Genomic DNA, 26,487 nt, shown 5'->3' on the forward strand with positions numbered 1-26,487 from the left:
ATTATGTAGTGATACGCTACTTAAATCATCTTTGAGAGAAAATGAGCCCCTGATGGTGACTGGCACTGATAACTAGTTAAAAACGGCTCATAAACTGGACAAATCATGTTTCTCTGTAAATCTAGTGTTTTTCTGTGATGTTTGTTTGGGTTAAAGGTGCAATATGTAAGAACTCTGCAGAAAAATATACAAAAACCACTAGGCCAGTGTTATATATTTTGTTCACTTGAGTACTTACAATATCCCAAATGTTTCCAACTATTTGTAAATTGTGAGAAAATTGCAATTTTAACCAAGGCTCCGGGACATGTGAGGAGTCGCCCGTCAATGGCGTCATACCCGCGTTACCCTCGGTTTCCCGTTTTATTTTGTAGAAACCATGGAAACACCATAGAAAATTTAATATTTACATGTTTTAATAGACAAGTGAACAACTGTTTTGCTAACATTGCATAATCAGATGCAGCTTTATTTTTAGTAACAGTAATACAGAATTTTCTGCATAATACAATACGTTTTGCATGCCATTTATCAACACAAGCCATCCAGCATTTAATATGATATTCTAAAATCGATCTGTCTTACTGCAGTGTGTAACAGTGTCTCACAGCAGCTGCCGAGCGAATGCACAGAGTAACGTTATAACATCATTTTCTCTCTCTAATATGATAAATAGAGCTGTGTTACCTCATATTCATGACCGGAAAAGCGGAAGCGGTGCCAGTGACTTTGGCATAATAAAAGTCCCGCTGCTCGTGAGGCGTGTGTTGTGCAATCAATCCAGCTCCTCGTTCAGCTCCCACAACACTCGCTTCTGCTCTGCTTCATACTACAGTAACGTTAATAATCACATCCATGAACATGATTTCCACCAGCCGTCAAACTTGGCGTCATCAATGCCTTTGTTTTGAATAGGCCTCTAGCGACCTCTAGGGGGCAGAAAATATTACATATTGCAGCTTTAATATATCATTAACCTGATAGAAAACAGATGAGATCAGTAATATAGTCAAACAACTCAGTGTTTTTTTAATCTAAACCTCTTTCGCATACTCAATTTATCTTCTCATACCCTCCTTTGACAATGTAGAACTGAAAATTACAATCTCTTTACATGTGGAAAGAAATTCCTCATGTCAGCAACCTTTCCGAAAGTCTCATCCAAAAAATAATTGATCTCATCTAAAGAGTAAACCTGATCACAATCTGGGAAATATCTGACAGATCTGAACCATCAGATAAACACCATCCTCATCCTCAGCCTCATTCATTTCATCCTCACCTAATTTTAGTAGTTTTTCTCTAGGTCGACATGAATTTCCCTTCCTGACACTATTCTGATCTTCAGTGCTTCCAGATTCTGTCACTACACAATCCCTGCTTCTCTGGCCTTCCATCCCCACAACATCATTTATTTCAGAGATCTGCACTTCAGCATCTCCTTCAACTAGGCCTGTAGCTAACCATTATTTTGGTAATCCAGTAATCATTTGATTATTCTAATGATTACTCGAGTAATCCGAGGTTTCAGATATTTAAATACACACAAGTACTAGTGACAATACATTTAGAGTTTTGTAAAATATACATTGATGTCTATGGAAGCTGCAATAATAATCCTGTCCATTATAATTAGACGACGCGTTATATTCATATCAGATACATATTACATACTGTGAGTAAAGCAAGCAACTATAAAGTTTACCCTGTTCTTCTCCCAATTCACCGGACACTTACATCCATCCGTGTATTTTGAAAGAAGTGGATGAATTCACGTGTTGTAAATCTGACAGATCTATTCTCCTGACCGCGGCGTAAACAAACATGGTGGCGCTCGTCGCGCATATAGCTCAACTACTAACATGATCATTATAAAGGTGCTTACACAACAAAACACATTCACTTACACATATGACTTAAAATAAATATATAACAATTAATCGTATGGTTTTATTGAACAAACTGTTAAAATAAATAGTGTTTTGAATTGTAAAACTAACGTTCTTTATGATTTATAACAAATGCCTGCAGAGGGCGCCAGTGGCATGACGATTGTTTTTACACTTTACAGCGCAATCTAATCCTTGTTTAATATTGGCTTACAACATTTATTTCCAATTAATCTTTAATAATTGGCAATTTCTTTACAACAGAAATGTTACAACCACTGTAATTTCTTGAACAGGAACATGTGGACTTAAACGAGGGATTAAACTTTTTTCTGAAATCGTGATGAGCAGTTAGCACATTTCACCAAGTAGAAACAGGCTGTATAATGTATTATCCTGCTTTAGCTAAGGTTTATAGATGACTTACCTTACAAATCTGATTAAATGTCGCACATTACGTTTCCAGATGAACGTTAAAAGCAATCCAACTCACAGCATATGCAGAGATGGAGTTTGAGACGCGCCACTCATGTAAATGATAACAGTTCATATGAAGCTGCGTTTACTGTGAACGAGCCACTCTGAGACTCACATAGATAACCTACATGCATGTAAATAATTACAGCACATATATATTAAACCTGCAGCAAATACATTTATTTAATTAATTCACAGCCTTTGTAAATTCACAATAGCATTATGCTTTATTATGATTTTTAAACAGGTTTAATATTGTACAGCCTTAAAAAACGGTCTAATAATGCGTTTCATGGATTCCGTGGAAAGTACCACTTCCGGTATTTTACCGGTTACTTAACACGGGCAAATTGAAATTGAGGATTTTTTAATAATCGAGTATTTGAATTTAATTGAGGAACCGTTACAGCCCTACCTTCAATCATTCGCTCATTCTCAAAAGTCAACTCTTTCCTTACAGTCTCAGTAGGAATCTCCTCATCATTCCTTACATTCTCAGTATTAATCACTTGATGTTCATGTGGATTCACTTGCACTTCAGTTTTGATTTCACTCGGGCCTGCCTCAGCTCTAATACGACAAGATAACCTCACATGCCTGAGAGCACCACATAAAAAAAACAAAACTCATCTCACCTCTGCTCGAATATAACATATACGACTTGCCTTCATACATGCATCATAACGACACATTAAGAGTCCGCGAGTTCAAAACATAAATACTTGTTGCCTAAATGACAGCACATGTTTCAAATACTTGTCGCTAATTGTTCATCTAGTTGTTCATCCTTGAGAAAAACCACCACCGCTTTGTTAATTCAGGACGCAGAAACAATATTCTCATGTCCCACACATTCGGGCACCTCCAACAGCACATCTTCCACAGACTCTCCAGCATTCATGACACACCTGATGCTGCGACGGAGCGACAGAGTGTATGTGTGTGTGTGAGAGTGAGAGTGTGAGTGTTTGTAGACCTACACTTTCGTAGTCCTGCTGTCATCATGACCTCTCCTCCATGATCCACACTATAAACACACAAACACACATTAACGTAGATCTGCATCATTCACACACACGTTCAGTATGTCATTATTAGTGTTTGACATACTTGAGTATCTGCAGTTTATAGTTTGGATCCTCCAGTTTGTGGTTGAGCAGCCGCACTCCTGATTGTCCTGGGTGATTGTAGCTCAGATCCAGCTCTCTCAGGTGTGAGGGGTTTGAACTCAGAGCTGAAGACACATAACCACAACCTTCCTCTGTCACCATACAGCCAGACAACCTACAGACACACACAGATCATCTACAGACACACACAGTCAGATCATCTACAGACACACAACTGTCAGATCATCTACAGACACACAGTCAGATCATCTACAGACACAGTCAGATCATCTACAGACACACACAGTCAGATCATCTACAGACACACACACAGTCAGATCATCTACAAACACACAACTGTCAGATCATCTACATACACACAACAGTCAGATCATCTACAAACACACAACTGTCAGATCATCTACATACACACAACTGTCAGATCATCTACATACACACAGCAGTCAGATCATCTACAGACACACAGCAGTCAGATCATCTACAGACACACACAGTCAGATCATCTACAGACACACACACCAGTCAGATCATCTACAGACACACACAGTCAAATCATCTACAGACATACACAACAGTCAGATCATCTACAGACACACACACACACACACACACACAGTCAGACCATCTACAGACACACACAGTCAGATCATCTACAGACACACAACAGTCAGATCATCTACAGACACACAACAGTCAGATCATCTACAGACACACAACGTCAGATCACAGGTCTGACTCAATGTCCTCAACTGGATTCGTTCTGAGACATGTCGCTACAGTATTTGTTGCTAATCACATTACTGAAATCCTAGAACAGGGGTCTCCAAACTCAGTCCTGGAGGGCCACTGTCCTGCAGAGTTTGGGTTTGGAGCTAAGCTCTTCAGGACAGTGGCCCTCCAGGAATGAGTTTGGAGACTCCTGTCCTAGAGCACTCTACTCGTGAACAATGGTGCTATGTTGACAAACATCAGAGACATCACCTTGCTGATCTAGCCAAGCTTAACCATTGGAGTCAAGCTTAACCATTGGAGTCAAGGCCCTTCTTTCATTTATTCTGACCAAGATCAGTGGCCAAGATTCTCTGACAGGATTGAGGACTCAGTCGATGCTGCAGAGCCGAGAAAGCCTTTGTTTTGTGGCCTCACAAATGTTGAAGCCTTTGAATTTAACTCCCTCGAATCGGAGGTATCGCCGGCAATACCACCATGGTTTTTTTCTTACCAGTGTGAAAGAGACTCAAAATACTCTGCCGATGTTGCACATACAATTAAGAGTTATACACCATTTTAATCTGTGGAATATCTTCTTTTATTTGTGTACACTCAGAGTAAAAACAAAATGTTGTGTCTCCCTCTGAACGAAGTCCAATCTGATAGTTCTCAGAAAATGAACTGTAACTTAGTGAATACTAATCACAAAAAAATTTGACTGTGACAGTGCGACTCCTGTGACCTGTCCCTGAACCCTCAGGCGCTAGCGCGCCCACTCGCAAAGCAGACAGCCACGCCTCTACTACTCTACTACCTCTACTACTTTTTTTTAATTCGAATATTAATTTTCACCTTCGAAATTCATTTTTTTAAAACTATTCGAATATATATTCGAATTTAGAATATTTGTTGACAGCCCTAGTGTAATGGCACTTTTGTCATTAATATGTTTATAAACAACTGAAAAAGCACAAATCGCAGGGCATGTCAAAACTTCTCCAGGGCCCAAAAATCCTCAGACCCCAGAGGGTTAAATGATCAGCAATATAAATCATGTAATGAGCTCACTCTTCTCTTGACAAGACTCAGATTGAACTTCTCCTGTTGCAACAGGCCCACAGAAAGGATTTTGAAAGGAGTGGGAGTGTTTTTCCCCATCTAGTAGTTTTTTTCCCTATCTAGTAGTCAACTGTGTAACATTTCATCCGAGTAACATTTCTCCTCAAGACTAAGAAGAGATGGAGACTACTTTTCAAGTGTCAAACCACTAGGTGTGTTCATGTAGAACTGCTGACTAGAGTTGATACTGACAGTTTCTTGACTGCACTACGTCACTTTGTAGCTCGTTGAGGACAGCCTTATGAAGTGATCAGCGATCAAGGAACTCATTTTCATGGGGGTGAAAGTGAGCTGAAAAGTGCCTTTGACCAGCTAAATCCAGTCTTGCAGGAAAAGTTGTTGAATCATCACATCATATTCACCTAGAATCCCCCTTATGCTCCACATTTTGGAGGAACGTGGGAGAGGGAAATCTGATCTATCAAGGCTGCACTTCGAGCTATTTTAGGAAGCTGTAACAGAAGAGGTCCTAACGACTGTATTGGTCAAAGTTGAAGAAATATTGAATTCTAAACCTTTAGGATATGTCCCTTCTAGTGCGCATGATTTGGATCCTGCTGCTCCCAATTTGCTGACACACACACACACACACACACACACACACACACACACACACACACACACACACACACACAGATCATCTACAGACACACACATGAACATTGTGACCGTCTGACAGTACTTTATCCATTATATGTTCCTAAATACCTCAGGATCTGCAGCTGACAGTTTGGAATCTTCAGTCCATCAGAAATGAAGTTGACACCAGAGTCCTGTAGGTCATTGTTACTCAGATCCAGCTCTCTCAGGACAGAGTTTGAGGATTGTAGAGCTGAAGACACAATTTCACAATGCTGATCTGAGAGGTTACAGCAAACAAGTCTGAAAGAGAGCAGAAAACACACATCAACAATCAGATCATCCACAGACACACATTAACACTGTGACAGTCTGACTGTACTTTATCCATTATATGTTCTTAAATACCTCAGTATCTGCAGCTGACAGTTTGAACTCTTCAGTCCATCAGAAATGAAGCTGACACCAGAGTCCTGTAGGTCATTGTTACTCAGATCCAGTTCTCTCAGGACAGAGTTTGAGGATTGTAGAGCTGAAGACAAACTGTCACAACACTGAGCAGTGAGATTACAGCCAGCAAGACTGAAAGAGAACAGAAAACACACATCAACAGTCAGGTCATCTACAGACACACATTAACATTGTGACCATCTGACTGTACTTTATCCATTATATGTTCTTAAATACCTCAGGATCTGCAGCTGACAGTTTGGACTCTTCAGTCCATCAGAAATGAAGTTGACACCAGAGTCCTGTAGGTCATTGTTACTCAGATCCAGCTCTCTCAGGACAGAGTTTGAGGATTGTAGAGCTGAAGACACAATTTCACAATGCTGATCTGAGAGATTACAGCCAGAAAATCTGGAAGAGATGAAATATTAAATAAATAAATAAAGCAATAAAGACATGTACAGTGGGTTTCCAGTTTTCTGCCCTCAGGAACGTAGGATGACATGATCTGAACACTGATTCACAATACAATGAGCTCCTGAGAGTGTGATAATCTGATCACTTTATCATTCAGATTAATATCTGAAATCAGATGAGCTCCTGACTGTTTTTTTTTTCAGCTAATGAATATTTAAAATTTTGCAAAATGTAGTAAAGTTTTCTGAGGGTATAAAATATAAAAGTTTTGAGAGACTCTCCAGACAGCTGTGCATTTATTGCAGTTTTACCTTTTTTTTTAAGCTACGTGACCTCTCCTCCGCTTTCTCTGACACACATACAGATGGAGGGTGAACTCCAAGGTAAAGCTAAGGAGATGCACTTCCCCTTTAAAAACATTAAATACATTTCCTTTAAAGGTGCCTTAGAATCAAAAATTGAATTTACCTTGGCATAGTTGAGTTAGACAACATAAGATAATATAAGTTAACTTAAAGGTTTTTCCCCATTGTTTTAATTTTAGTTTTAGTATAACATAATACCATGCATATTTATATTTTTATTTATTTAAAGCAACTAAACCAATGTATATTTGACATGTGAGGCTTAATGCTATAGAAAAACAATAAAAGTTTTTCAGAAAGAGATATAACATTTATGTTTGTTGTGATATAACAATATGGCATGCAGTCGCTTCAAATAATGGCATAAAGCTATTATAAAAAACATCATTCAGTGTAAATTGTGATCATTATAATTAATAACCGCAATTACAATTTCAAGGGAATAATCAACAATTATGATTTTTGTCATAATCATACAGCTCTACTAGACCACGACAAAAACATTAATAATTCTGATAACCTGCAATTCTAATGTAAATCATTTGCTGTTTTGTTTGTATAATGTAACGGTCACTTAGAGCATTTATAGTAATTTGAGGTAGAATGTGAACAGCGCATGTGCATAGAGAAAGCGAATGGTGAGCAGGAGAAGAGATAACTGCTCTATCGACTTTGTACTTTTTTTCCCTTTTACTTTCCTTTTTTATTTGTGACCTAAGTTGAATGTTTATTTGTATCCTTTTCTCTCACTCATCCCCATGTATGCGGACGAGTGTGACGATGTAAGTCATTTTATTAAACCCGGGGAAAATACGCCAGCTCTCGCCTCACGTGCATCATTTCCTCGAGCTCTACACATTCTCTACACATTTGTTTTTCTGGGCAATAACATTTCAACTCTGCGTTACAAAGTGGCGCCTGAACAGTTTGGATCTACCGATGTTGTCTCATTTACAGATTATCGACGGACGTGTTCATGGTTCGATGGGTTTTCCAGGCAAGACAACTAGCTTGCTAACCGCGGAGAGCGCGTGGAATTCAGTTGATGGACGTGCAACCGCATTTCGCGGATTTTCTGCTGTTCTTTAAAGACTCCTACGAGATCGACTGGAGCTGCAAGTAGTGCAGGTGAACTTTATGTTGTTTTATTTCGCCTAGATGGTCATATTTTTCAACAGGACGGACAGTTTATTGTTCCTTGAATTCAGAACTTTGTTTGAAGAGACTTAAGAAAGAAGATTACACTTGGAATATTTATTTATTACTTCCTCTTTGAAAAACGGACATTTGTTTTGTGTTTTTGCCGGATTGGACATTTTTTTGAGGCGACTACACAATACTTTACCGTACGACGTCACTTTTTTTTTTCTTCTTCATCTCTTCACGTGGCCTGATACTGTGTCTGAAAAAAAAAACTGTCATTTGTTTTTATCTAAGTTTGTATTGTATTTTGTGCATCTTCTCTGAGTTAAATTGTTTATATTGTTTTAACAGAGACTGTACAGGTGCACATTAATATTTCTTCAGCAGACAAACAGGTTTGATGTGCTGTATTGTGCTTATTTCCTGATTGATTCATAATAATTTGTTTTACTTTTCTGATTATATTTCTATAATTTGCTATTAAGTCATAAATTACACAAGATGGCTGAAAATCGTGACCTACTTGATTTACTGTCATGTTCTGACTATTTAACGTGACAGACTACATCTCGGAGCGAGGATGGAGACTTACGGTCTCAGGTTCAGTTCCTACAGGGCGAGGTCGCTGTACTGCAACGCTGTCTCCGTGACTCGCTGGACCTGCAAAAGAGTGTGATTGTAACACGGTTCGTAGATGTGGGAAGAAGGAGGCGGGAACCGGCGAACGTTCAACAAAACTTTAATTAAAAATAAACAAAGAACAAAACGAAAGTAATTCACACAAACATAATAAAACACAAAATAAAGTCCAGGCCTGGTCCTCTCTCGTCCTTCACGGTCGTCGCTCCTCCTTTTATGCTCCCGGAGCTCCTCCGTGAAAGACTCAAGGCCGGTGCGCCTCCCAGGTGATGCTCGTTATCACTTGCGTCACCGGCCTCGCGCCGTTCCCTCACGGCTCTCGCCCGCCCTGGTCGCCACATACCCCCATCGCCCCTCGCAGACTGCGCTCTACTCCCCCCCGGGGCCTGTCTCGCCGGCCGCAGCACCTGGGGGTAAGGACAGAGGAGATGAGAGAAAGGAGACGGAAGCAAGGGGAGCGATAGAACGAGAGAGGGGAGAGAGGAAAAAGAGAAAAAAAAATTCTTGGTCCGGTTCCCAGACACACTGCCGCTCGGTCCTCAGCCAGCCGGGAGGCTCTTCCTCGCAGTGCCATGCGGTAGCACTGGACGCTCGGTGGACGGCCCGATCCTCGACCGCCTCCTGGCGGCCGGCGATGGCTCCTCCGGACTGAGGGCAGCCGGCAGCGAGTCCCCCGTTCCCTGCTCCTCCCCTTTATGGCGGACGGCAGCAGGCTCCGGCCCACGGCGAACGGCGGCGACTCCTCCGCTCCCTCTTGGACGGCAGCCACCCCACCTCGTCCCAGGGGCACGGCCTCGAACTCTCCGTTCCACCTGTCACTAGGCTCCAGCACCACCGCCTCGGGCAGCCTCTCGCGGTCTTCACACTCCCGCGCTGCCCGAACTCCGCAGCACCGCGATCCCCCTCAGCAGCGAGGGCTCTCCGACAGCATGTCCCTCCTTCCTCCCAGGTTTCGGCACCAAAGTAACACGGTTCGTAGATGTGGGAAGAAGGAGGCGGGAACTGGTGAACGTTCAACAAAACTTTAATTCAAAATAAACAAAGAACAAAACGAAAGTAATGCCGGCAGACCCTCGCGGACGTCTGCCGCCACACAAACATAATAAAACATAACGTAAAGTCCAGGCCTGGTCCTCTCTCGTCCTTCACGGTCGTCGCTCCTCCTTTTATGCTCCCGGAGCTCCTCCGTGAGAGACTCAAGGCCAGTGCGCCTCCCAGGTGATGCTCGTTATCACTTGCGTCACTGGCCTCGCGCCGTTCCCTCACGGCTCTCGCCCGCCCTGGTCGCCACAGTGATTGACTGCATGAGTCCAGAAGATGGTACCGTTCCTGTTGCGTCACGCCCGGAATCTTGTCCTTTAGCCGCTTCTACTCCTTATGTTCGAGGACAGGCTCTGATGGGTGATTCAAGGTCAGTTTTTCATAATGCGCCTCATGTATGTACACCTGCAGCGTCTCAACCAGCTTCGGCTGATTTGTCAGCTACGTCCAGGGTCTTAGTCTCTGTCCTCCATCAGTCACGTCTTGAACCTGTAATATTCGACGGTGAAGGAAAGACGAGTCCCGACGATTGGCTTCAGTCTGTCGACATATACAGGACTTCGCTAGATCTTACTGATTCCCAGATGTTACTGGAGCTTCCTCGTTTTCTCTCCAAAGAGCTGAAGAAGTGGTTTAATGTCCCGTGTTCTCATGTTTCCACATGTGCCCAGTTTTGTGATCTATTTAGGAAGGTTTTTCTGCCATCTGATAATCAGGAGCGCATTATGAGAGGTATCCTGGACCGAGTTCAGATGCCAGATGAGCCTTTTCACATGCTGAGTGAATTTCGAAAATTGAGAACTCCGCCTCCTCAGCTGGAGCAAATCGAGTTAATATGCAAGCATGCTGTGGAGAAATACAGGGTAGCGCTCTATGGTACTGCTGTAACATCTGTGATGGACCTTATTTTACGTGCGCATGAGCTACATGCAGTTTTGGGTCCGTGTGGTTCTTATGCAACCCAAGTCCTGCAGTCGGTTCCTGTCAGGAGGGAACTTTATTGCTTCAAGTGTTTGATGCCGGGGTTTACTTACCATAACTGTCCATCTTGTAGACTCCAGAATAGTCCAAATGTACGCTCAGGAGGTTCGCCCAGTCGGCACACTGAACAGACTATGGAGATGCAAAGTTCAGATCGTCAAAGTAACATGTTGCGTACAGTGGTTGCAGACCCGGGTGCCTCAGTTAGGCCTAGGTCGGGAAACTTCAGGGGGGGGAGGACGTTTCAGAGAGGCAATCCTCCCCCGAGACAGTAGTTGAGCCTCTCTTACCTGACTCATCTAAGTCCACTTAGCTTGTTCTTGGTCATGTGGAAGACGTCACATCTTCATCTTCCTGGAACACACCTTTCCGTGTTCAGGTCAATTTTCACGGCGAGGTACTTGAAGCTACCCTGGATACGGGTGCTTCCATTTCAGCTGTGCGAACGGATGTTTCGAAAATGGTTCCTGGGGGGACTTTTAAGACAACAGTTTGGTCTGCGCCTCCTTTACAGCTTGCAGATGGGGCACTGTGTTGTCCTTTGGGTTTAGCTTGGCTACAGTTTAGTTTCATGGGCCAGCGCTTTTACCATCATTTTGCAGTCATCGAAAACCTTTCAGTGCCGCTCGTCTTGGGCATGGATTTTATGATGAGAGCTTCTGTCGTGATTCAGGTTCCTTCCAGAACGGTTGTTCTGGGTGATGTTCCAGAGGCCTCAGAAGAGCTGGAGGGAGTTGACTTGATGTCACCAAGTCACAGTATACTTGGTTTAGCGTCCAGTTCTTCTAGTTTGGCTACAAAAGTGGACGAGGCTGCTCTAAATGATGGTGAAAAAATTAAGCTTGCTGAGTTGTTGAGATCTTTTTCTAAATTATTTGATGGACATCTAGGCCATACATCCCTAGTTGAGCACAAAATTGACACAGGTCAGGCCAGACCTGTCCATCTTGCTCCATATCGTACCTCACCTGCGAAAAAAGAACTGATAGAGAGGCAAATCGACATGATGCTAGCAGAAGGTATTGTGGAACCAGCATCAGGGCCTTGGGCTGCACCAGTTGTCATCGTTCAAAAGCCGTCTGGTGAACCAAGGTTTTGTGTAGATTATCGGGGGCTGAACCGTTTTACGATGAAAGACTCGTACGCACTTCCGAGAATAGACGAGTCCCTTGATTTTCTTGCGAGAGGAAATTTTGTGACCACAATTGATCTAGCCAGGGGGTATTGGCAGGTGGCCGTGGAGGAATCGTCAAGGCCTAAGACTGCTTTTATTTCTCACCGTGGGTTGTACCAGTTCAGTGTTCTTCCTTTCGGCCTTTGTAACGCTCCAGCCACTTTTCAGAGGCTTATGAACACGGTTCTGGCAGGCCTTATCTACAAGTCGTGCGCAGTTTACGTTGATGATATTGTGGTTGCCTCACCCACATTTGAACAACACCTGATAGACCTTGAGGAGGTTCTGGCTAGGCTTAAGTCTGCTGGTCTCTCAATCAAGTTGGAGAAATGTCAGTTCTGTAGGAAGGAGCTTACCTTCTTGGGGTATCGGATCACAAAGGACGGCATCCTACCCAATGAGGAAAAGGTGAAGGCAGTTGTTGATTTTGTTACTCCAGTAAACGCCAAGCAGGTGAGACAGTTCTTGGGTCTGACAAGTTACTATCGACATGCTGAACCTCTTTTTGCTCTTACGAGGGCCAATGTTCCTTTTGTGTGGACACAAGACTGTCAAAATGCTATGGATTTCCTCAAAAGTAAATTGACATCTGCACCCATCTTGAGATTTCCACAGTTTTCACTTCCATTCTTCATTCATGTTGACGCGTGTGATGTCGGTCTGGGAGCTGCTTTGATGCAGAGGGATGAGGAAGGAAGAGACTGTGCAATTGCTTATGCCAGCCGTGCTTTGCACAAATCTGAACGCCCCTTCTCTACCCCCGAGAAGGAGTGCCTAGCGGTGATTTGGGCACTTGAGTATTTCAGACCGTACATTGAGGAACAGCAGCGGTGAGCAATGAGGAGACGAGGAGAGAGACGCAATGACATCAGCCAATCAAAACAGACGTCATTTATCATAAACCGAGCGTTTCTGACAGACGGTCACAATGAGGGTGGAGATATTCATGTTTTGAACATGTATGACTTTTTGTGCAAAAATATCTAAACATTCTTAAATCAAGATACATTTACTTTAAGGAGAAAAATGATATAAAGTCTTGTTTTCTGAAAAGAAAAGAAAAAAAAGAATATAAAATTGCTAAAGGGCAAGAAAAATAATCTTGTTGTCCCTTTAAATTAAGATTATATTTCTTCCCTCATTGGCAGATGTTTTTATGTGTGACTAATTCATGTACGTGTGCGACCTGTTGAAATGTAAGTTAAATCTTTAATTTTGACATTAATGTAGTCACAATGCTGACAGAGTAAATATGTGTTAGAAAACTAGACCTTTATCACTCATAATATTCCCATTCACAGTAATCCACCTTCTCTATCGTTTCATTTATTTTATGGCATAATCACACCTCTTTAAATATATAATAATGGAAAACACAGGCTAGTGCTGTACAGTAAAAAGTAAGCACACTTCAAGCACAGCCGTCACTGTGATAGTTCACTGTAACAGTCGTCAAATAGCTGAACATTAAGCATTTATGATAAATAATTACTGAAGATTAAATGTCATAATGATATATTATTATTGCTATTAATATTAGCAGTAATTTATGTCATTTTATCTTCAATCACAAGTGAAAATGTCTCAATTCCAGCTTTACTAATCAATGGTGTCGACCATCCCTTTGTGCCACCTGGTGGTGATTTCACCAACGAGTTTCACATGTGACTGGGTTGTGTTTACCTGCAGCAGTAACAGGCGTTTTAGTGACTATCTACTGTATTAAAGAGGCGTGTCATGACCCTTTAAGATTCTGTTATTGAGGAGAAAATCTCTCATTTAGGAACATTTATTTTAAAGGTGTCAGATTCATTATTAAATATGATACTTTAGTTAATGATTAAACACTCACAGAGCTTTTCTGCAGTTGATCACAGCTGGTATCAGTCTTCTTCTCCCCTCATCTGATGTGTTGTATTTCATGGGGTCCAGCTCATCCAGCGGCTCTTCTGACATCTGAATCATGTAGGAGATTGTTGAGCAGTGAGACGGAGAGAGTTTCTCCTCTGAGTGTTTGTCTGATTTCACAAACTCCTGAATCTCTCTGGACAGAGTCTGATCTTTCACTTCCAGCAGACAGATGAACAGATTGATGGATCTTTCAGTGGAGAGAACACTATCTTCATCTTTGATCTTTTGCTTAATGTACTGTGTGATTCCCCTGATGCTCACTGAGCTGTTCTCTGTGTGTATCAGTAGATCCTGTAAGAGTCTCTGATTGGACTCCAGTGAGACGCCCAGCAGGAACCGCAGGAACAGATCCAGCTGTCCATTCTCACTCCTGAGGGCTTTATCTACTGCTGATCTTAGTAGATTATCCAGAGGGTCTTTATCAAACAGAGAGACTTTATAAGATCTGTACAATCTGAATTCCTCCAGTGGTTTCTTGTTCTTGATCACATGTGAATGAAACAGATAGAAAGCAGCGAGAAACTCCTGAAAGCTCAGATGAATGAAGCTGTAGACTTTCCTCTGATGAATCACAGATTCCTCCTTAAAGATCTCAGTGCAAATCCCAGAATACACTGAGGCGTCAGTGACGTCTATGCCGCTCTCTCTCAGGTCCTCCTCATAGAACATCACATTGCCCTTCATCAGCTGATTGAAAGCCACTTCAGCAAGTTTCACAATCACTTCTCTGTTGGACTGCAGCAGTTTCTCTGGATCTCTCTCTTCATACTTCTGGTTCCTCATGTTGATCTGAATCAGCAGGAAGTGGATGTACATTTCAGTCAGAGTTTGAGGGATTTCTGCACTCAGATCTTCTTTCAGGAGCTTCTGAAGCACAGTGGATGAGATCCAGCAGAAGACGGGTATGTGGCACATGATGTGGAGGCTTCTTGCTCTTCTGATGTGTGAGATGATTCTGCTGGCTTGATGCTCGTCACTGATTCTCTTCCTGAAATATTCCTCCTTCTGAGGCTCATTGAATCCCTGAATCTCTGTCAGACGGTTGATGTATTTGGATTGGATCTGATTGGCTGCTGCTGGTCTGGAGGTGATCCAGATGAGAGCAGAGGGAAGCAGGTCTCCTCTGATGAGGTTTGACATCAACACACCCACTGATGAAGTCTCGTTCACATCAGAAACTTTCTGAGCGTCTGAAAACCTCAATGTGATTCTGCTTTCATCCAGACCATCAAAGATGAACACAACTTTACACTGCTCATAAATCTTTGAGTCCAGATCTTGAAGTTCAGGATGAAAGTCCAGCAGAAGTCTGTGAAGACTGTACTGATGATCTCGGATCAAGTTCAGCTCTCGAAATGGAAGCACAAACATGAAATCTACATCCTGATTGGATTTTCCCTCGGCCCAGTCCAGAATGAACTTCTGCACAGAGACGGTTTTTCCGATTCCAGCGATGCCTTTAGTAAGAACAGTCTTGATCTGGTGTTCCTCCTCACATCCTGGTTCAGCTGAGGCTTTAAAGATGTCATTGCAGTAGATTGGAGTGTCTTGTGAGTGTTGTGTTCTGGCTGTTTTCTCCATCTGGAAAACCTCATGTTGTTCATTCACTCCTTCACTCTCTCCCTCTATGATGTAGAGCTGTGTGTAGATCCTGTTTAGGAGGGTTTCATTCTCCTGGAGGTTCAGTCCCTCAAATAATCTCTCATACTTGTTCTTCATGCTGATTTTGAGCTGCTCTTTGACTCTCTGGAGTTCATCATCTACTGCTTGAGGAGAATCCTGGTCTCCAGTCTGGTTATCTCTGATTGGAAACAAAATACAAACATAAAAACATGTTCATCAATAAATCATGCAAGGAACAGCAACACATTTAAGAGAGAAGTGTCAGTTTAACAGACTCCTGTTATATACCACATATTTACATCAAACTTTAACATATTTTCTGGAATTTAAGTCACATTTTCTATCATCTGAAATGTGCTGCATCTTATATTTGTCTGTTTTGGACTCTTATGTAGAAGTTTTGGTCTCTTAGATTCCTGTCCTAATTTTGTCTTGATTACTTGGGCTTTAAAAGACACTTAATATTCAGAAATATTATTGATATGACGGCACTGAAACTATCAGATGAGAACAAAACATGAACCGAACTGATAATGACACGACTGTCTTCTGTAGAGCTGCTTTATAGCTGTAATAATAATATATGACTTATGCACAGATTTAACATCTGCATGTTTTCCCTCCCAACAATGTAATTTTTCACCCGTTGTGATTTGTTGTCTGGAAAATACCGTAGCTGTTTCCATGACAACTAAAATTTTACTTTCTGCTCTGACCTGAACATATTTGTACATTTCATTATATTTATCTATACAAGTAAACACTGACATTGTACATTGATTTTCTTATAAATAAGTGTCTCAATCTAGTTTCACTACAGCAGGAAACTCACTAAATAATGTTGATAATCACCTGGGGTCAGAGGTCACTGGTCCATCACTGAATACAGGAGGAGGAGCCATGGATCCATCGCTCTTCAGAGACACACAGCTGGGATCTGGAGATGAAGATCTCTTCCTCTTCCTGAAGATATTGAGATATAATAATAATTCATATACATCTTTACACTCTAATTAACATAATATAATTAATTCAAATGCTGATGTATAAGTCAGTCTATTGTCTCCAGTACAGCACAGTGTCTCACCTGGGGTCAGAGGTCACTGGTCCATCACTGAATCTAACAGGATATTCCATGGATTGATTGCTCTTCAGAGACACACAGCTGGGATCTGGAGATGAAGATCTCTTCCTCGTCTCAAAGTCTGACATCTTCCCTGTATATGGAAACACTGGGAACATTACATTAATATTACATTGATGCATTTAGCAGATGCTTTAATTAAAAGTAATTTAGAGTTTGTTCATTTCAGCACATATCCCAGTGAACAACATGTGCTCTAAGAATGTCTTGATACTAAGTTATGAAAACATTATTTCTAAATATTCTTTGAACGATCAAAATGTTTCTTAGTTAGGTGTACATTACAGGAATATTTCATTTGATCGTTCTGTAAACATTAAGGGAACGTTACTTTTGAACGTTTTCTGAATGTCCTGATAAAGTAGAAGTTAAAAAGAGACATTCATCTAACATTTGACACTAACAGATAACTTTCATTATATCACGATCTAACAGATAACAAATGATCTATTAAAGTTACTGGAAAGACATTTGTTCATGAGTTTGAGAGAACATTAGTCTTGTTATTTGGGATGTTCTCTGTGAACATCAAAGATCATATGAACACAACAAAGTCACTGAATCATACAATTAATTAAAGCTGCAAGCAGCGATGAAAGGGCCCTCACACCTGGGCTCACTGCCATCCGTTGGCCTTAGGAAAACAATGAACAGTGGTCGACATGCATGTAAGCATGTAAATACAGGAGAATTATGCCAAAGTCATTTTAAAGTGCCACACTTCCTGCTGCCAACAGGTGGTGCTTTGACTGTTACTGAATATTGCCATGTTGATGTCTTCACACCAGGACTATTATATATCACACAGATTGGAGCAGATCGGACATTGTATGCCTGAGTTACAACAACTTCCTGTTTCGTGGCGTTAATCGCATACATTAGCACTCAGCCAAGTGTTGCATGATTTAATGTACTTCTAGCATGTTTGGTAATTAATGAGATATTGAAATATGTTTCTGGGAGTGAATTACAGTGTAAAGCATGCTATTTCCTGTTGCCAGCAGGTGGTGCTATGACTAACTGAATATTGGCATGTAGGACTTAAGATTAGACTGACCATATATGATGTTGATCTGGTTAAATCTCTACGAGGAGTTAATCACAGTGTAAAACATGTCCAGGTTACAAGAACTTCCTGTTTTATGGCGAAACAAACTTTGTCAGGCCACCACAGACACGCCCTTCAGTGAAAACTCTAGATCTTGGCAATTTAACGTCACAAAGGCCTTTAAATTAGACTGGCCAAATATGATGTTGATCTGATTAAAGCTCTAGGAGGAGGTCGTTAAAGTACAACGTGTGGAAAATTCAAAATATCTCACTTCCTGTTGGGTTTACAGATTTTGCACCAGGAGACTTTTTTGTAGGTATTGGGCTGTTAAATGTGTCTACCTGTACGTGAAATGTAGCGCAAAGTGCGCTTAGTTGAAATTTTGTAGGTGGCCATTTTGCCGCATCTAATTTTAAAACCCATATCAGACCATTTCACCACTTCAGAAGCGTGTGCAAAGTTTCATGAGTTTTCGAGCATGTTTATGCCCTCAAAAATGCGATTCATTTCAGAGAAGAAGAAATGGCTGAGCAATTCCAATAGGGTCCTCACACCATTGGTGCTCGAGCCCTAATTAGAGCTGGGCGACATGGCCAAAAATGTATCACAATGAAATTTTTCATATCAGTCAATATTGATAATCATCAGGATAAATGTCAAATCTTTATTTCTTTCAAATAAAGGCAGATTTCTCCTCCCTAGTGTAAGTTGTAGAAACCAGAACATGACAAACACTTGCAAACAGGTGAACATTTCACACATCTGAGGTACAATATTCAAAACATTTAAAACAATAGATCAAAATATGCATGAGTTAACTTAAGTAAAATCCTTTTTCAGTATTTTTTCCATAACAAAATTAAAGAAAACGACCCTTTCTCTTCCAACATGAAAAAATACTAAAGCAATTTATAGTCAATACTATAGTATTTTTGAAACATACTATTGTAAATTGTATTATACTGTATATACAATAGTAATTACAACACTTTGTTAATGAATGCTATAGCATACTGTACTATTAAAGACCCCCTGTGGTGAAAATCAAGTTTTTAATGTTGTTTATATGTCTATGTAGTGTTTTTAATATGCTTTAAGACGAACCATGTGCAAATTCATAAGTCAGCACCATTGCTGAGTATTTTATGTTTAAACTGCAGTAAACCAAAAACCCGCTGTTTGAAATCGGTGGTGTTTGTGACGTCACAGACTACCTTGTAACCAATCACAACAACGTACCGGTAGGCTTTAGCATATCATTAACTATGACTGCTCTGAAGCAGGAAAGTCTCGTTGATATGAAAAATTGTGTGGATTTATCAATATAGCGAGTCTATTACGATGTTATGATGAACTATAAGCCTTTCTCCACTGACGTTCTGAGTTGTTCAAAGTGTTTGTAAGGATACTGATTGTTAGAAGGCAGCTGTCTGACTCTGAGATGAAGAACAGGAATGGTGTGTGTAACATTAGCAACACATTATTAGCTGTTTGATAACGTAGTCAAGCAAAAGGCAAATCATATTAATCCATATTAATGAATGACAGAACCGTCGCAAGGGCTGTGCCAAGTGTACGAGCGCATAGGGGCTTGCGCCAAAGTAAAGTGACAGCTGACTTGAAGTAAAGCCAATAAAGTTCATGTTTTTGTCCTTTGAAATATTTTAATACTATAAAACATAGCTAAAATAATATTGCTCTGAGTGTGTGACCGTGATTCATGTGCATATTCAGTTAGTGTGAAATCGCACGCCAAGTCCTGAGAGAGATATTCAGTCCATTATAAATTCTGATTTTGGCCGCCTCTGGAATGGATCAAACCATAGATATTAGCCTACCTGATGAGTTCAAGTAAATACGCTGGAAGTTCGTGCTCATTCAAGGATGTGCATTTATTTCACATACGGAGAAGACACGGGTGCCTGCAGGATATCATCTGAATGATTTTTTTAAATCTGAACTCCAAAAAGCAACGGCATTGTGAAACATCAATTTAGCGCATGTTCACAGAGGAAAACTGCTGCTTGTTCCCTCGATACTGTCTGTTTTACTGAGAAATCACTTCAGGTGATTCAGTGAGAGCAGTCCAAACAAATGTGAGTGGATTCAGACCATTTTGCAAAGGCATTTTACCAATTCATAATTTAAAGCACAATTTTAACACAATTTAACACAATTTAAGCGTCAGAAATATAATATATAAAACATACAAAGCGAAGCAAGCTTTTTTCTTAAATATCCACAACACAAACAACAAATTACTCATCACTTATAGCAACAGTAGACTCTGCTGGCGTGAGCGAGTGGAGGCGGGGCTAATTTGCATATTTATTGATCCATGTATATTAAATGAGGCAAGAGTGTAGAGTTACATTCAAGCTATTTTAAAGCATGAAGAATTTTTTTTCATTTGAATTTTTTTTTTAAATGTCATTTTGGTGATCAAAGATGAGTTTTAAGGGATAAAATAATTGACTACAGGGGTATTTTAAATATAGTGAACTGATAATGTCAAGTCAAACTGGGAAAGATATAAATGTATTACAAATAGAATATAAACAAATAAATAAATAACATGAAGAAAATATATATATATATAAAAATTCTGTTTGATGTTTTTCAATAAAAAAATAAGAGTAGAATCCAGTTAAGGCCTCCATTGATGATGTTACCCTCCCTTTCAAGCGGGGAACACATAAAATAAGCTTGACAGATAAACTGTAATAAATACTGTAGTATACTTTAGTTTTACTACTGTTGAATATTTGGCCTATCTGGATCAAAATCCTGATAGCCCAAATCCGAGTAAAGTGTTCTGCTGACCAGGGCCAGATTGGGACAAAAATTCAGCCCTGGCGCTGTAGCCACACCAGCCCACATTACCACACCCATGGACACGCGCATTCCCAGGTGAAAAAAATACACTTCCATAATGTACTTAAAGTGCTCTATTTTCACACACTAATTTTGTACTTTAATATACTAAAATTCTTCTTTAATACTTCTTAAGATAATGTTAAGAACATTTTAGTGTACTCAACTGTGCTATTTTAAGACACATTTTAGTTACCACTTGTAGTACACTTGAACCCATAACACTACAAATACAGAGATAGTAGGCTATATTAAAAGCACATTTTAGTTCTGATTCATGGTGTCTCAAAATAGCACAGTTGAGTACACTTAGATGTTCTTAAGATTATCTTAAGAAGAACTAAAGAAGAATTTTATTAAAAAATACTATGGAAGTACATTAAAAAACAAAACAAAAAAACCCCCACTGGAACAAAGTAGCATGAATTGCATGAGAATGACTTGAGCTAACTGTATTTTCTGTTTTTTCTTACCTCGACAGCACTGTCCTCCGCTGCAGCAGCCGAATTTAAACAAATTTATTTTTTTTTCTTTCTCAAACCTTTTCCCAAAACTTTTAGGGTCCGTGTACGTTTTGATAGTTTGTTTTCCAATTTGAAATGAATTACACAGAAACGAGAAAACAGTCGTTTCACGTTTTATCGTTTCTTAAAAAAAAAATGGAAAAACAAGATTTTGGCTCGATTTTCGTTTTTTCAGGTCACGGATAAAAAACGGAAACACAACTTCAAAACTCGTTTTCCACATGTGGCCGGGCATTACACGCCCCTTTCAGCCGATTGGTCAATCAAATGCCAGTGACGTCATCTTCAGTTCGTTCACAAAATAACAGTCCTCTGCCGCTATCAGTATTTTTTTTTTTTTACAGTCTGTGATCAGTAGATATATGTTATATATCGGCTTTCTTCTATGCAACCTAACGCATATTTCACAGAAATATTTATTTCAGAAATGTTAATCAACAGTTAATCAACAGAAACCGGCATTATAACCTAGGCTACCTCTCTAATTTGACTCAAATCCAAATGTTTCCATATTCACGATTTGGAGGCTATACTATAAGCTATTTATTATTTAAACACTTTTATTGTATACAGACCACTTAAAATGAGCAGTAGGCTATAACGTTTTATATATTTGGTTGAATGTATATTATTTTGACAATTAACAGGCTGCGATGTCAAGTTACTAAAACTGATGTTGTGTGAGCTCGTGAGGCGCCGGCGCGTTCACTTGAATTTTCTTATAAAAGCGAAAACAACTTAAAATACTCAGACATATGGTCAAATATATGCAACACCATTCGAATCTGTGAAAGGTTAAATAGGCCTATTATTTTTGTACACTCACAATAAAAACAAAACATTGCTCATAAAATAAACAAAGAAATTTCTGCCGTCTCAGTTTCCTTTCTGTGAACTTCTCAAAAATGAACCGAAACTCATATAGCTAGTCTATTGTCGCATTTTTTCCCCATTTCATTTTGGTAATATGTTAATTATTTGAGTGAAATCAATTTCGCGTATAGACATTTTATTTATTAAATTCTATTTAATACATTCTACATTCTATTTATTCCTTTTATATAATTTAATCCTATTTTTTTCGTTCACAGAAGTGCGGCAGGTGCGTAGGCTAATGATGATGAATCCTCATGTTCTGTTGTTTATTTTGATATTTGTTCATTTTGATATTTCTTCATGTAAGCTAAAACTAAACCGCTGGGATTTTTTTAATGATTCACAGACACTTACCAATTCTAATTTCGTTTAATTCTAATTTAATATAATCTTGTCGGCTAATGAAAAGATGATCACGTCAGTTGAAAGTCATGGGGAATAAACAGAAATTATATTGACAATAATTAGTTTTAGTTTATAATTAGTATTAGTTTTTCAACTAATATTTATATTTTCTTATGTTTCAGATTTATTTCGATTAGCATAAATGTTTTAATATACATGTTTTAAAATAAATTTTTAAAAAATTTTTTTTTGTTAATTAACTATAATAACCCTGCCCGGGCAAAACATCCACAGAACTGCAGTAAAGTCAATTTTCCCGCTGTTTAAGCCACGAATATTTACAAAGATTCACAAATTATTTAATTCCGTCTGGGACACAATCTAAGGCCGGGAGTCTCACGCTCATCGAGGCCAATAAACATACAGCTATTGTTGAAAACATAATTTACATTACTTTTAAAAATAATGTTTGAAAAGTTTGCCTCTTTTGCCCACTTTCATTTAGGTCTATCAGTTTTATTCTGATAAAGATATGACAGTATGCTATAGGCTAGCATTAATGTTAAATGAATAGAGTTTTTAGTAAAAGCACGATTTTGTGAGCATTAGCGGAACTGAATGTGAATATACCTCTCCACATCCCCCACCCCCGTATAGCGCCTGGTCTACAGCGTGGTTTTTATTCATTATGTTAATAAAAGTTCTATGTTTAATATACGAGAGTTTGGGTTTTGCTGTTGTCCATTGAAGCAATTGACGCAGAATCGCCAATTGCCGTTAAATCGAAATTGAAAGTAGGCTAAAATGTTCACGGCCATTTATAACTAATTCATTTAAAAGCGAAGGAAAGACAGAAAAAAAAAATGAGGATAGCAAGTAAACTGTGACATATAATAATGTTCATTGTATATAAAGTTCATTATGTTAATAAAAGTTCTATGGATATTTAATTTAAGAGATGTCAAATAGGAATAACAGTTTTATTAGCCTACATTTATTATATTTCATATTTGTCTTTTTGTCCATATGCCACATATCGTGAAAACAAATGTAACACACACACACACACACACACACACACAACAACACAACAACAACAACAACTATTTTGTGTTAAGAAGCTGCTCTTAATTTTTTTTTTTATCGATGACTTCGCAGCGCATTAGTAGCTGAAAAACACTGAAAATATGAAAATAGCTACTGCGGGGCAAAGGATCGCCTTTCGACGAAACCTGTAAAAAAGACGAAACCCAGCACGGAGGTTATCGCGGCCAAGGTGATAGTTGTCCCTGTGCGCCACCTAGTGGATAGACTATTTTCTGCCAAAGCTGTGAAAACAAAACTACAAATGAAAACTTCAGATGCAAAAGCCTCTAAGTGCCATCTGAAATTTTCTAGTAAAATGAGCATTTTTATCAAGCTCGTATGTTTATGTTCAGTTATTTCACTTTAATGGCAATTAATAGGCCTAGGTCATTTTCATTGCCATTAAAGTGAAATAACTGAACATAAACATACGAAATTGATAAAAATGCTCATTTTACAAGAAAATTTCAGATTGCACTTAGAGGCTTTTGCATCTGAAGTCTTCAAATATTAATTAAAACAAATGAATACAAATGAGAGCATACTTATAAATCTTAACAACAGACTTAATTAAATTTACTATAGGTTTTCTTTTAAACGTTTTTTTTTTTTTTATCTGTGCATACATATTTCTGTGAAATACGCGTTAGGTTGCACAGAAGAAAGCCGATATATGACATCTACTGATATAGCGGCAGAGGACTGTTATTTTGTTGAACGAACTGATGATGATGTCACTGGCTCAGATTTGATTGACCAATCGGCTGAAAGGGGCGTGTAATGACCGCCCACATGTGGAAAACGAGTTTTGAAGTTGTGTTTCCATTTTCTATTCATGACACGAAAAAACGAAAATTAAGCCAAAATCTCGTTTTTACATTTAAAAAAAAAAAAAACGGAAAAACGGGAAATGACCGTTTTCTCGTTTCTGCGTATTTCATTTCAAATTGGAAAACAAACTATCAAAATGTACACGGACCTTTTACTGACTATTTGCTCATGTTACGCACTCTCTCTGATGGCGTGCTTGATTTTGACTGAGTTTGATTGACAGACGATCTAACCAATCATAACGCTGTATCCATATTTATGTCCAACAAGCAGTTAGATCGTCGTGGACTTGAATTTGAAAAATGGTCTGTCACAGGCTGCTTGAACTGAGGCGCTACAGCAATCTGTCAAGACACATTAAAGAGCCACAAAACAGTATTTATTACTTAAATTTCTCTTGTCTGTCGACGCAGTGTCCTCTTTGCTCCAATGTATTTTTCTATCTGACAGAGCTGTGTGGTGTGAGAGCGCCATGGCTTGTTGGATATACATAGCAACAGTAACTAAAGGGGGCGGGGCGGTTGGCCCATCTTGGGACCGGGCCGGCCGTTGCTGCCTGGGCCAGCCATTTCTTAACATTTATTATTATTATAACCATAGTGAAATTGTGCTAGCAATAAAAACCCATCCTATGCACTGTCGGCCTGTAAAAACTATTTATTTATATATATTAAAAATAAAACTGACCGGCCCACATTAAAAAAATGGTCCGGCCCCTCTGGCATTTGCCAGAATTGCCCGATGGCCAATCCGCCCATGCTGCTGACAGACCTCCAAACAGAACAACTGAACTGAGATTTGATATGAATGCTTTGATTCAACAAGGGATCCAACAGGCCAAACTCTTCAGGAAAATGGAGAAGATGACGCAAATGGAGAGCCCTTGGACAACCACGGATCAGCTCATCAGCCAAGGAAATAATTCAGATGCTTAGACAACAACAGAGAATTAATGTAAAATTGATCTTGTTAGTTAAAAAATCTTTTGCTTTGAATACTTATCATGATGACTTCCAAAATCATGGGAGAGAGAGAATTATACTGCACTTTATGTCAGAATGATTGATTTATGGCACCCCATAAAAATATTCCCCCCACCCCTCCCACCGGACTGGACACCTGTTTTTGTCCTCCCCCACTACCCCCACTAAGGAATTTATGACTGTGTTTTGGACTTTGTGTGTTTTTGAAGTGAGAATGTTTGAAATACAAAAAGTATTCAAAAACGATGCTTAAAACTTTAAAATGTAAAACAGTGTATCGGGGTGACAGACATGGGTTTTAAGGGATGTTTTTATTAAAGAAAGTTTTTTTCACATATTTGAATGTTTTTAAAAAGACATTAACGAATTGTACAACACAAAGACAATTTAAAATGTTGTTAGATTTTCTGAAACAAAAGTATCAAACAAACGCATTAAGTGTATTGAACAATAGTTGTTAAAAGACAAATGTGGTTTTCAAGCAAAACACTTCTAACATTTATTGTTAACTTTTTAGCAAAAAATAATTCTTACACTGATCCGTGAAACACATCCTTTCTCATCACTGGCAAATTCAGAATGAAGGCAGAACGGCCTGTGAAAACGCTCCTAAGTCTCCGCCCCTAACACGCCTCCAAACATTGACGTCATCCGCCCCTAACAGGCCCACCTCAACACCGAAAGATAGAATGTGTATATTTAAAAAGCCCAGTTAAATAATTAAACACAAGATTTTAACAAAAAGTATCAAATAAACGCATTAGCATTAAGTATATTAAACAATAGGAGTTAAAAGACAAATGTTTTTTTAAAAAGCAAAAACATTTCTAACACTGCAATTTACTGTTAACGTTTTAGCAATAAATAATTCTTACACTGCACCATGAAAGACATCCTATCTCTTCGTTGTCAAATACAGAATGAAGTCAGAACGTCCTGTGAAAACGGTCCCAAGTCTCCGCCCCTAACACACTTCCAAACATCGATGTCATCCGCCCCTAACACGCCCCCCAACACCGGAGGGATAGATGAGAGCAGAGATGCACATTTAAATGGTAATAAAATAAAATAACGCTTATAAATAATGATGTTTTAACATTCTTTAGTTCATTAACTCATTAACT

The 26,487-nt window shown here is 39.4% G+C and overlaps 1 protein-coding gene across 5 annotated transcripts in view; it reads right to left on the bottom strand.

The window, feature by feature from the left end:
- LOC125263248 (NACHT, LRR and PYD domains-containing protein 12-like) overlaps positions 1–26,487 on the bottom strand; it is a 48,818-nt gene that overhangs the window by 16,440 nt on the left and 5,891 nt on the right. Inside the window, exons 2-10 of one of the 5 annotated variants that reach the window (XM_048182235.1) lie at positions 16,737–16,881; positions 16,502–16,612; positions 13,968–15,827; positions 6,593–6,766; positions 6,314–6,487; positions 6,035–6,208; positions 3,477–3,650; positions 3,347–3,393; positions 895–929 (exon numbers count right to left, since the gene is read on the bottom strand). In XM_048182235.1, the coding sequence (XP_048038192.1) occupies positions 928–929; positions 3,347–3,393; positions 3,477–3,650; positions 6,035–6,208; positions 6,314–6,487; positions 6,593–6,766; positions 13,968–15,827; positions 16,502–16,612; positions 16,737–16,861 (2,841 nt within the window). In that variant the 5' untranslated portion in view covers positions 16,862–16,881 and the 3' untranslated portion in view covers positions 895–927. Of the gene's footprint in view, positions 1–894; positions 930–3,346; positions 3,394–3,476; positions 3,651–6,034; positions 6,209–6,313; positions 6,488–6,592; positions 6,767–13,967; positions 15,828–16,501; positions 16,613–16,736; positions 16,882–26,487 lie in introns of those variants that run through there. The other 4 variants (XR_007183726.1, XR_007183725.1, XM_048182233.1 and 1 more) reach the window with 4 other exon arrangements.

This window comes from Megalobrama amblycephala, linkage group LG2 (assembly GCF_018812025.1).
Source record: "Megalobrama amblycephala isolate DHTTF-2021 linkage group LG2, ASM1881202v1, whole genome shotgun sequence".
Lineage (NCBI taxonomy): Eukaryota > Metazoa > Chordata > Actinopteri > Cypriniformes > Xenocyprididae > Megalobrama > Megalobrama amblycephala.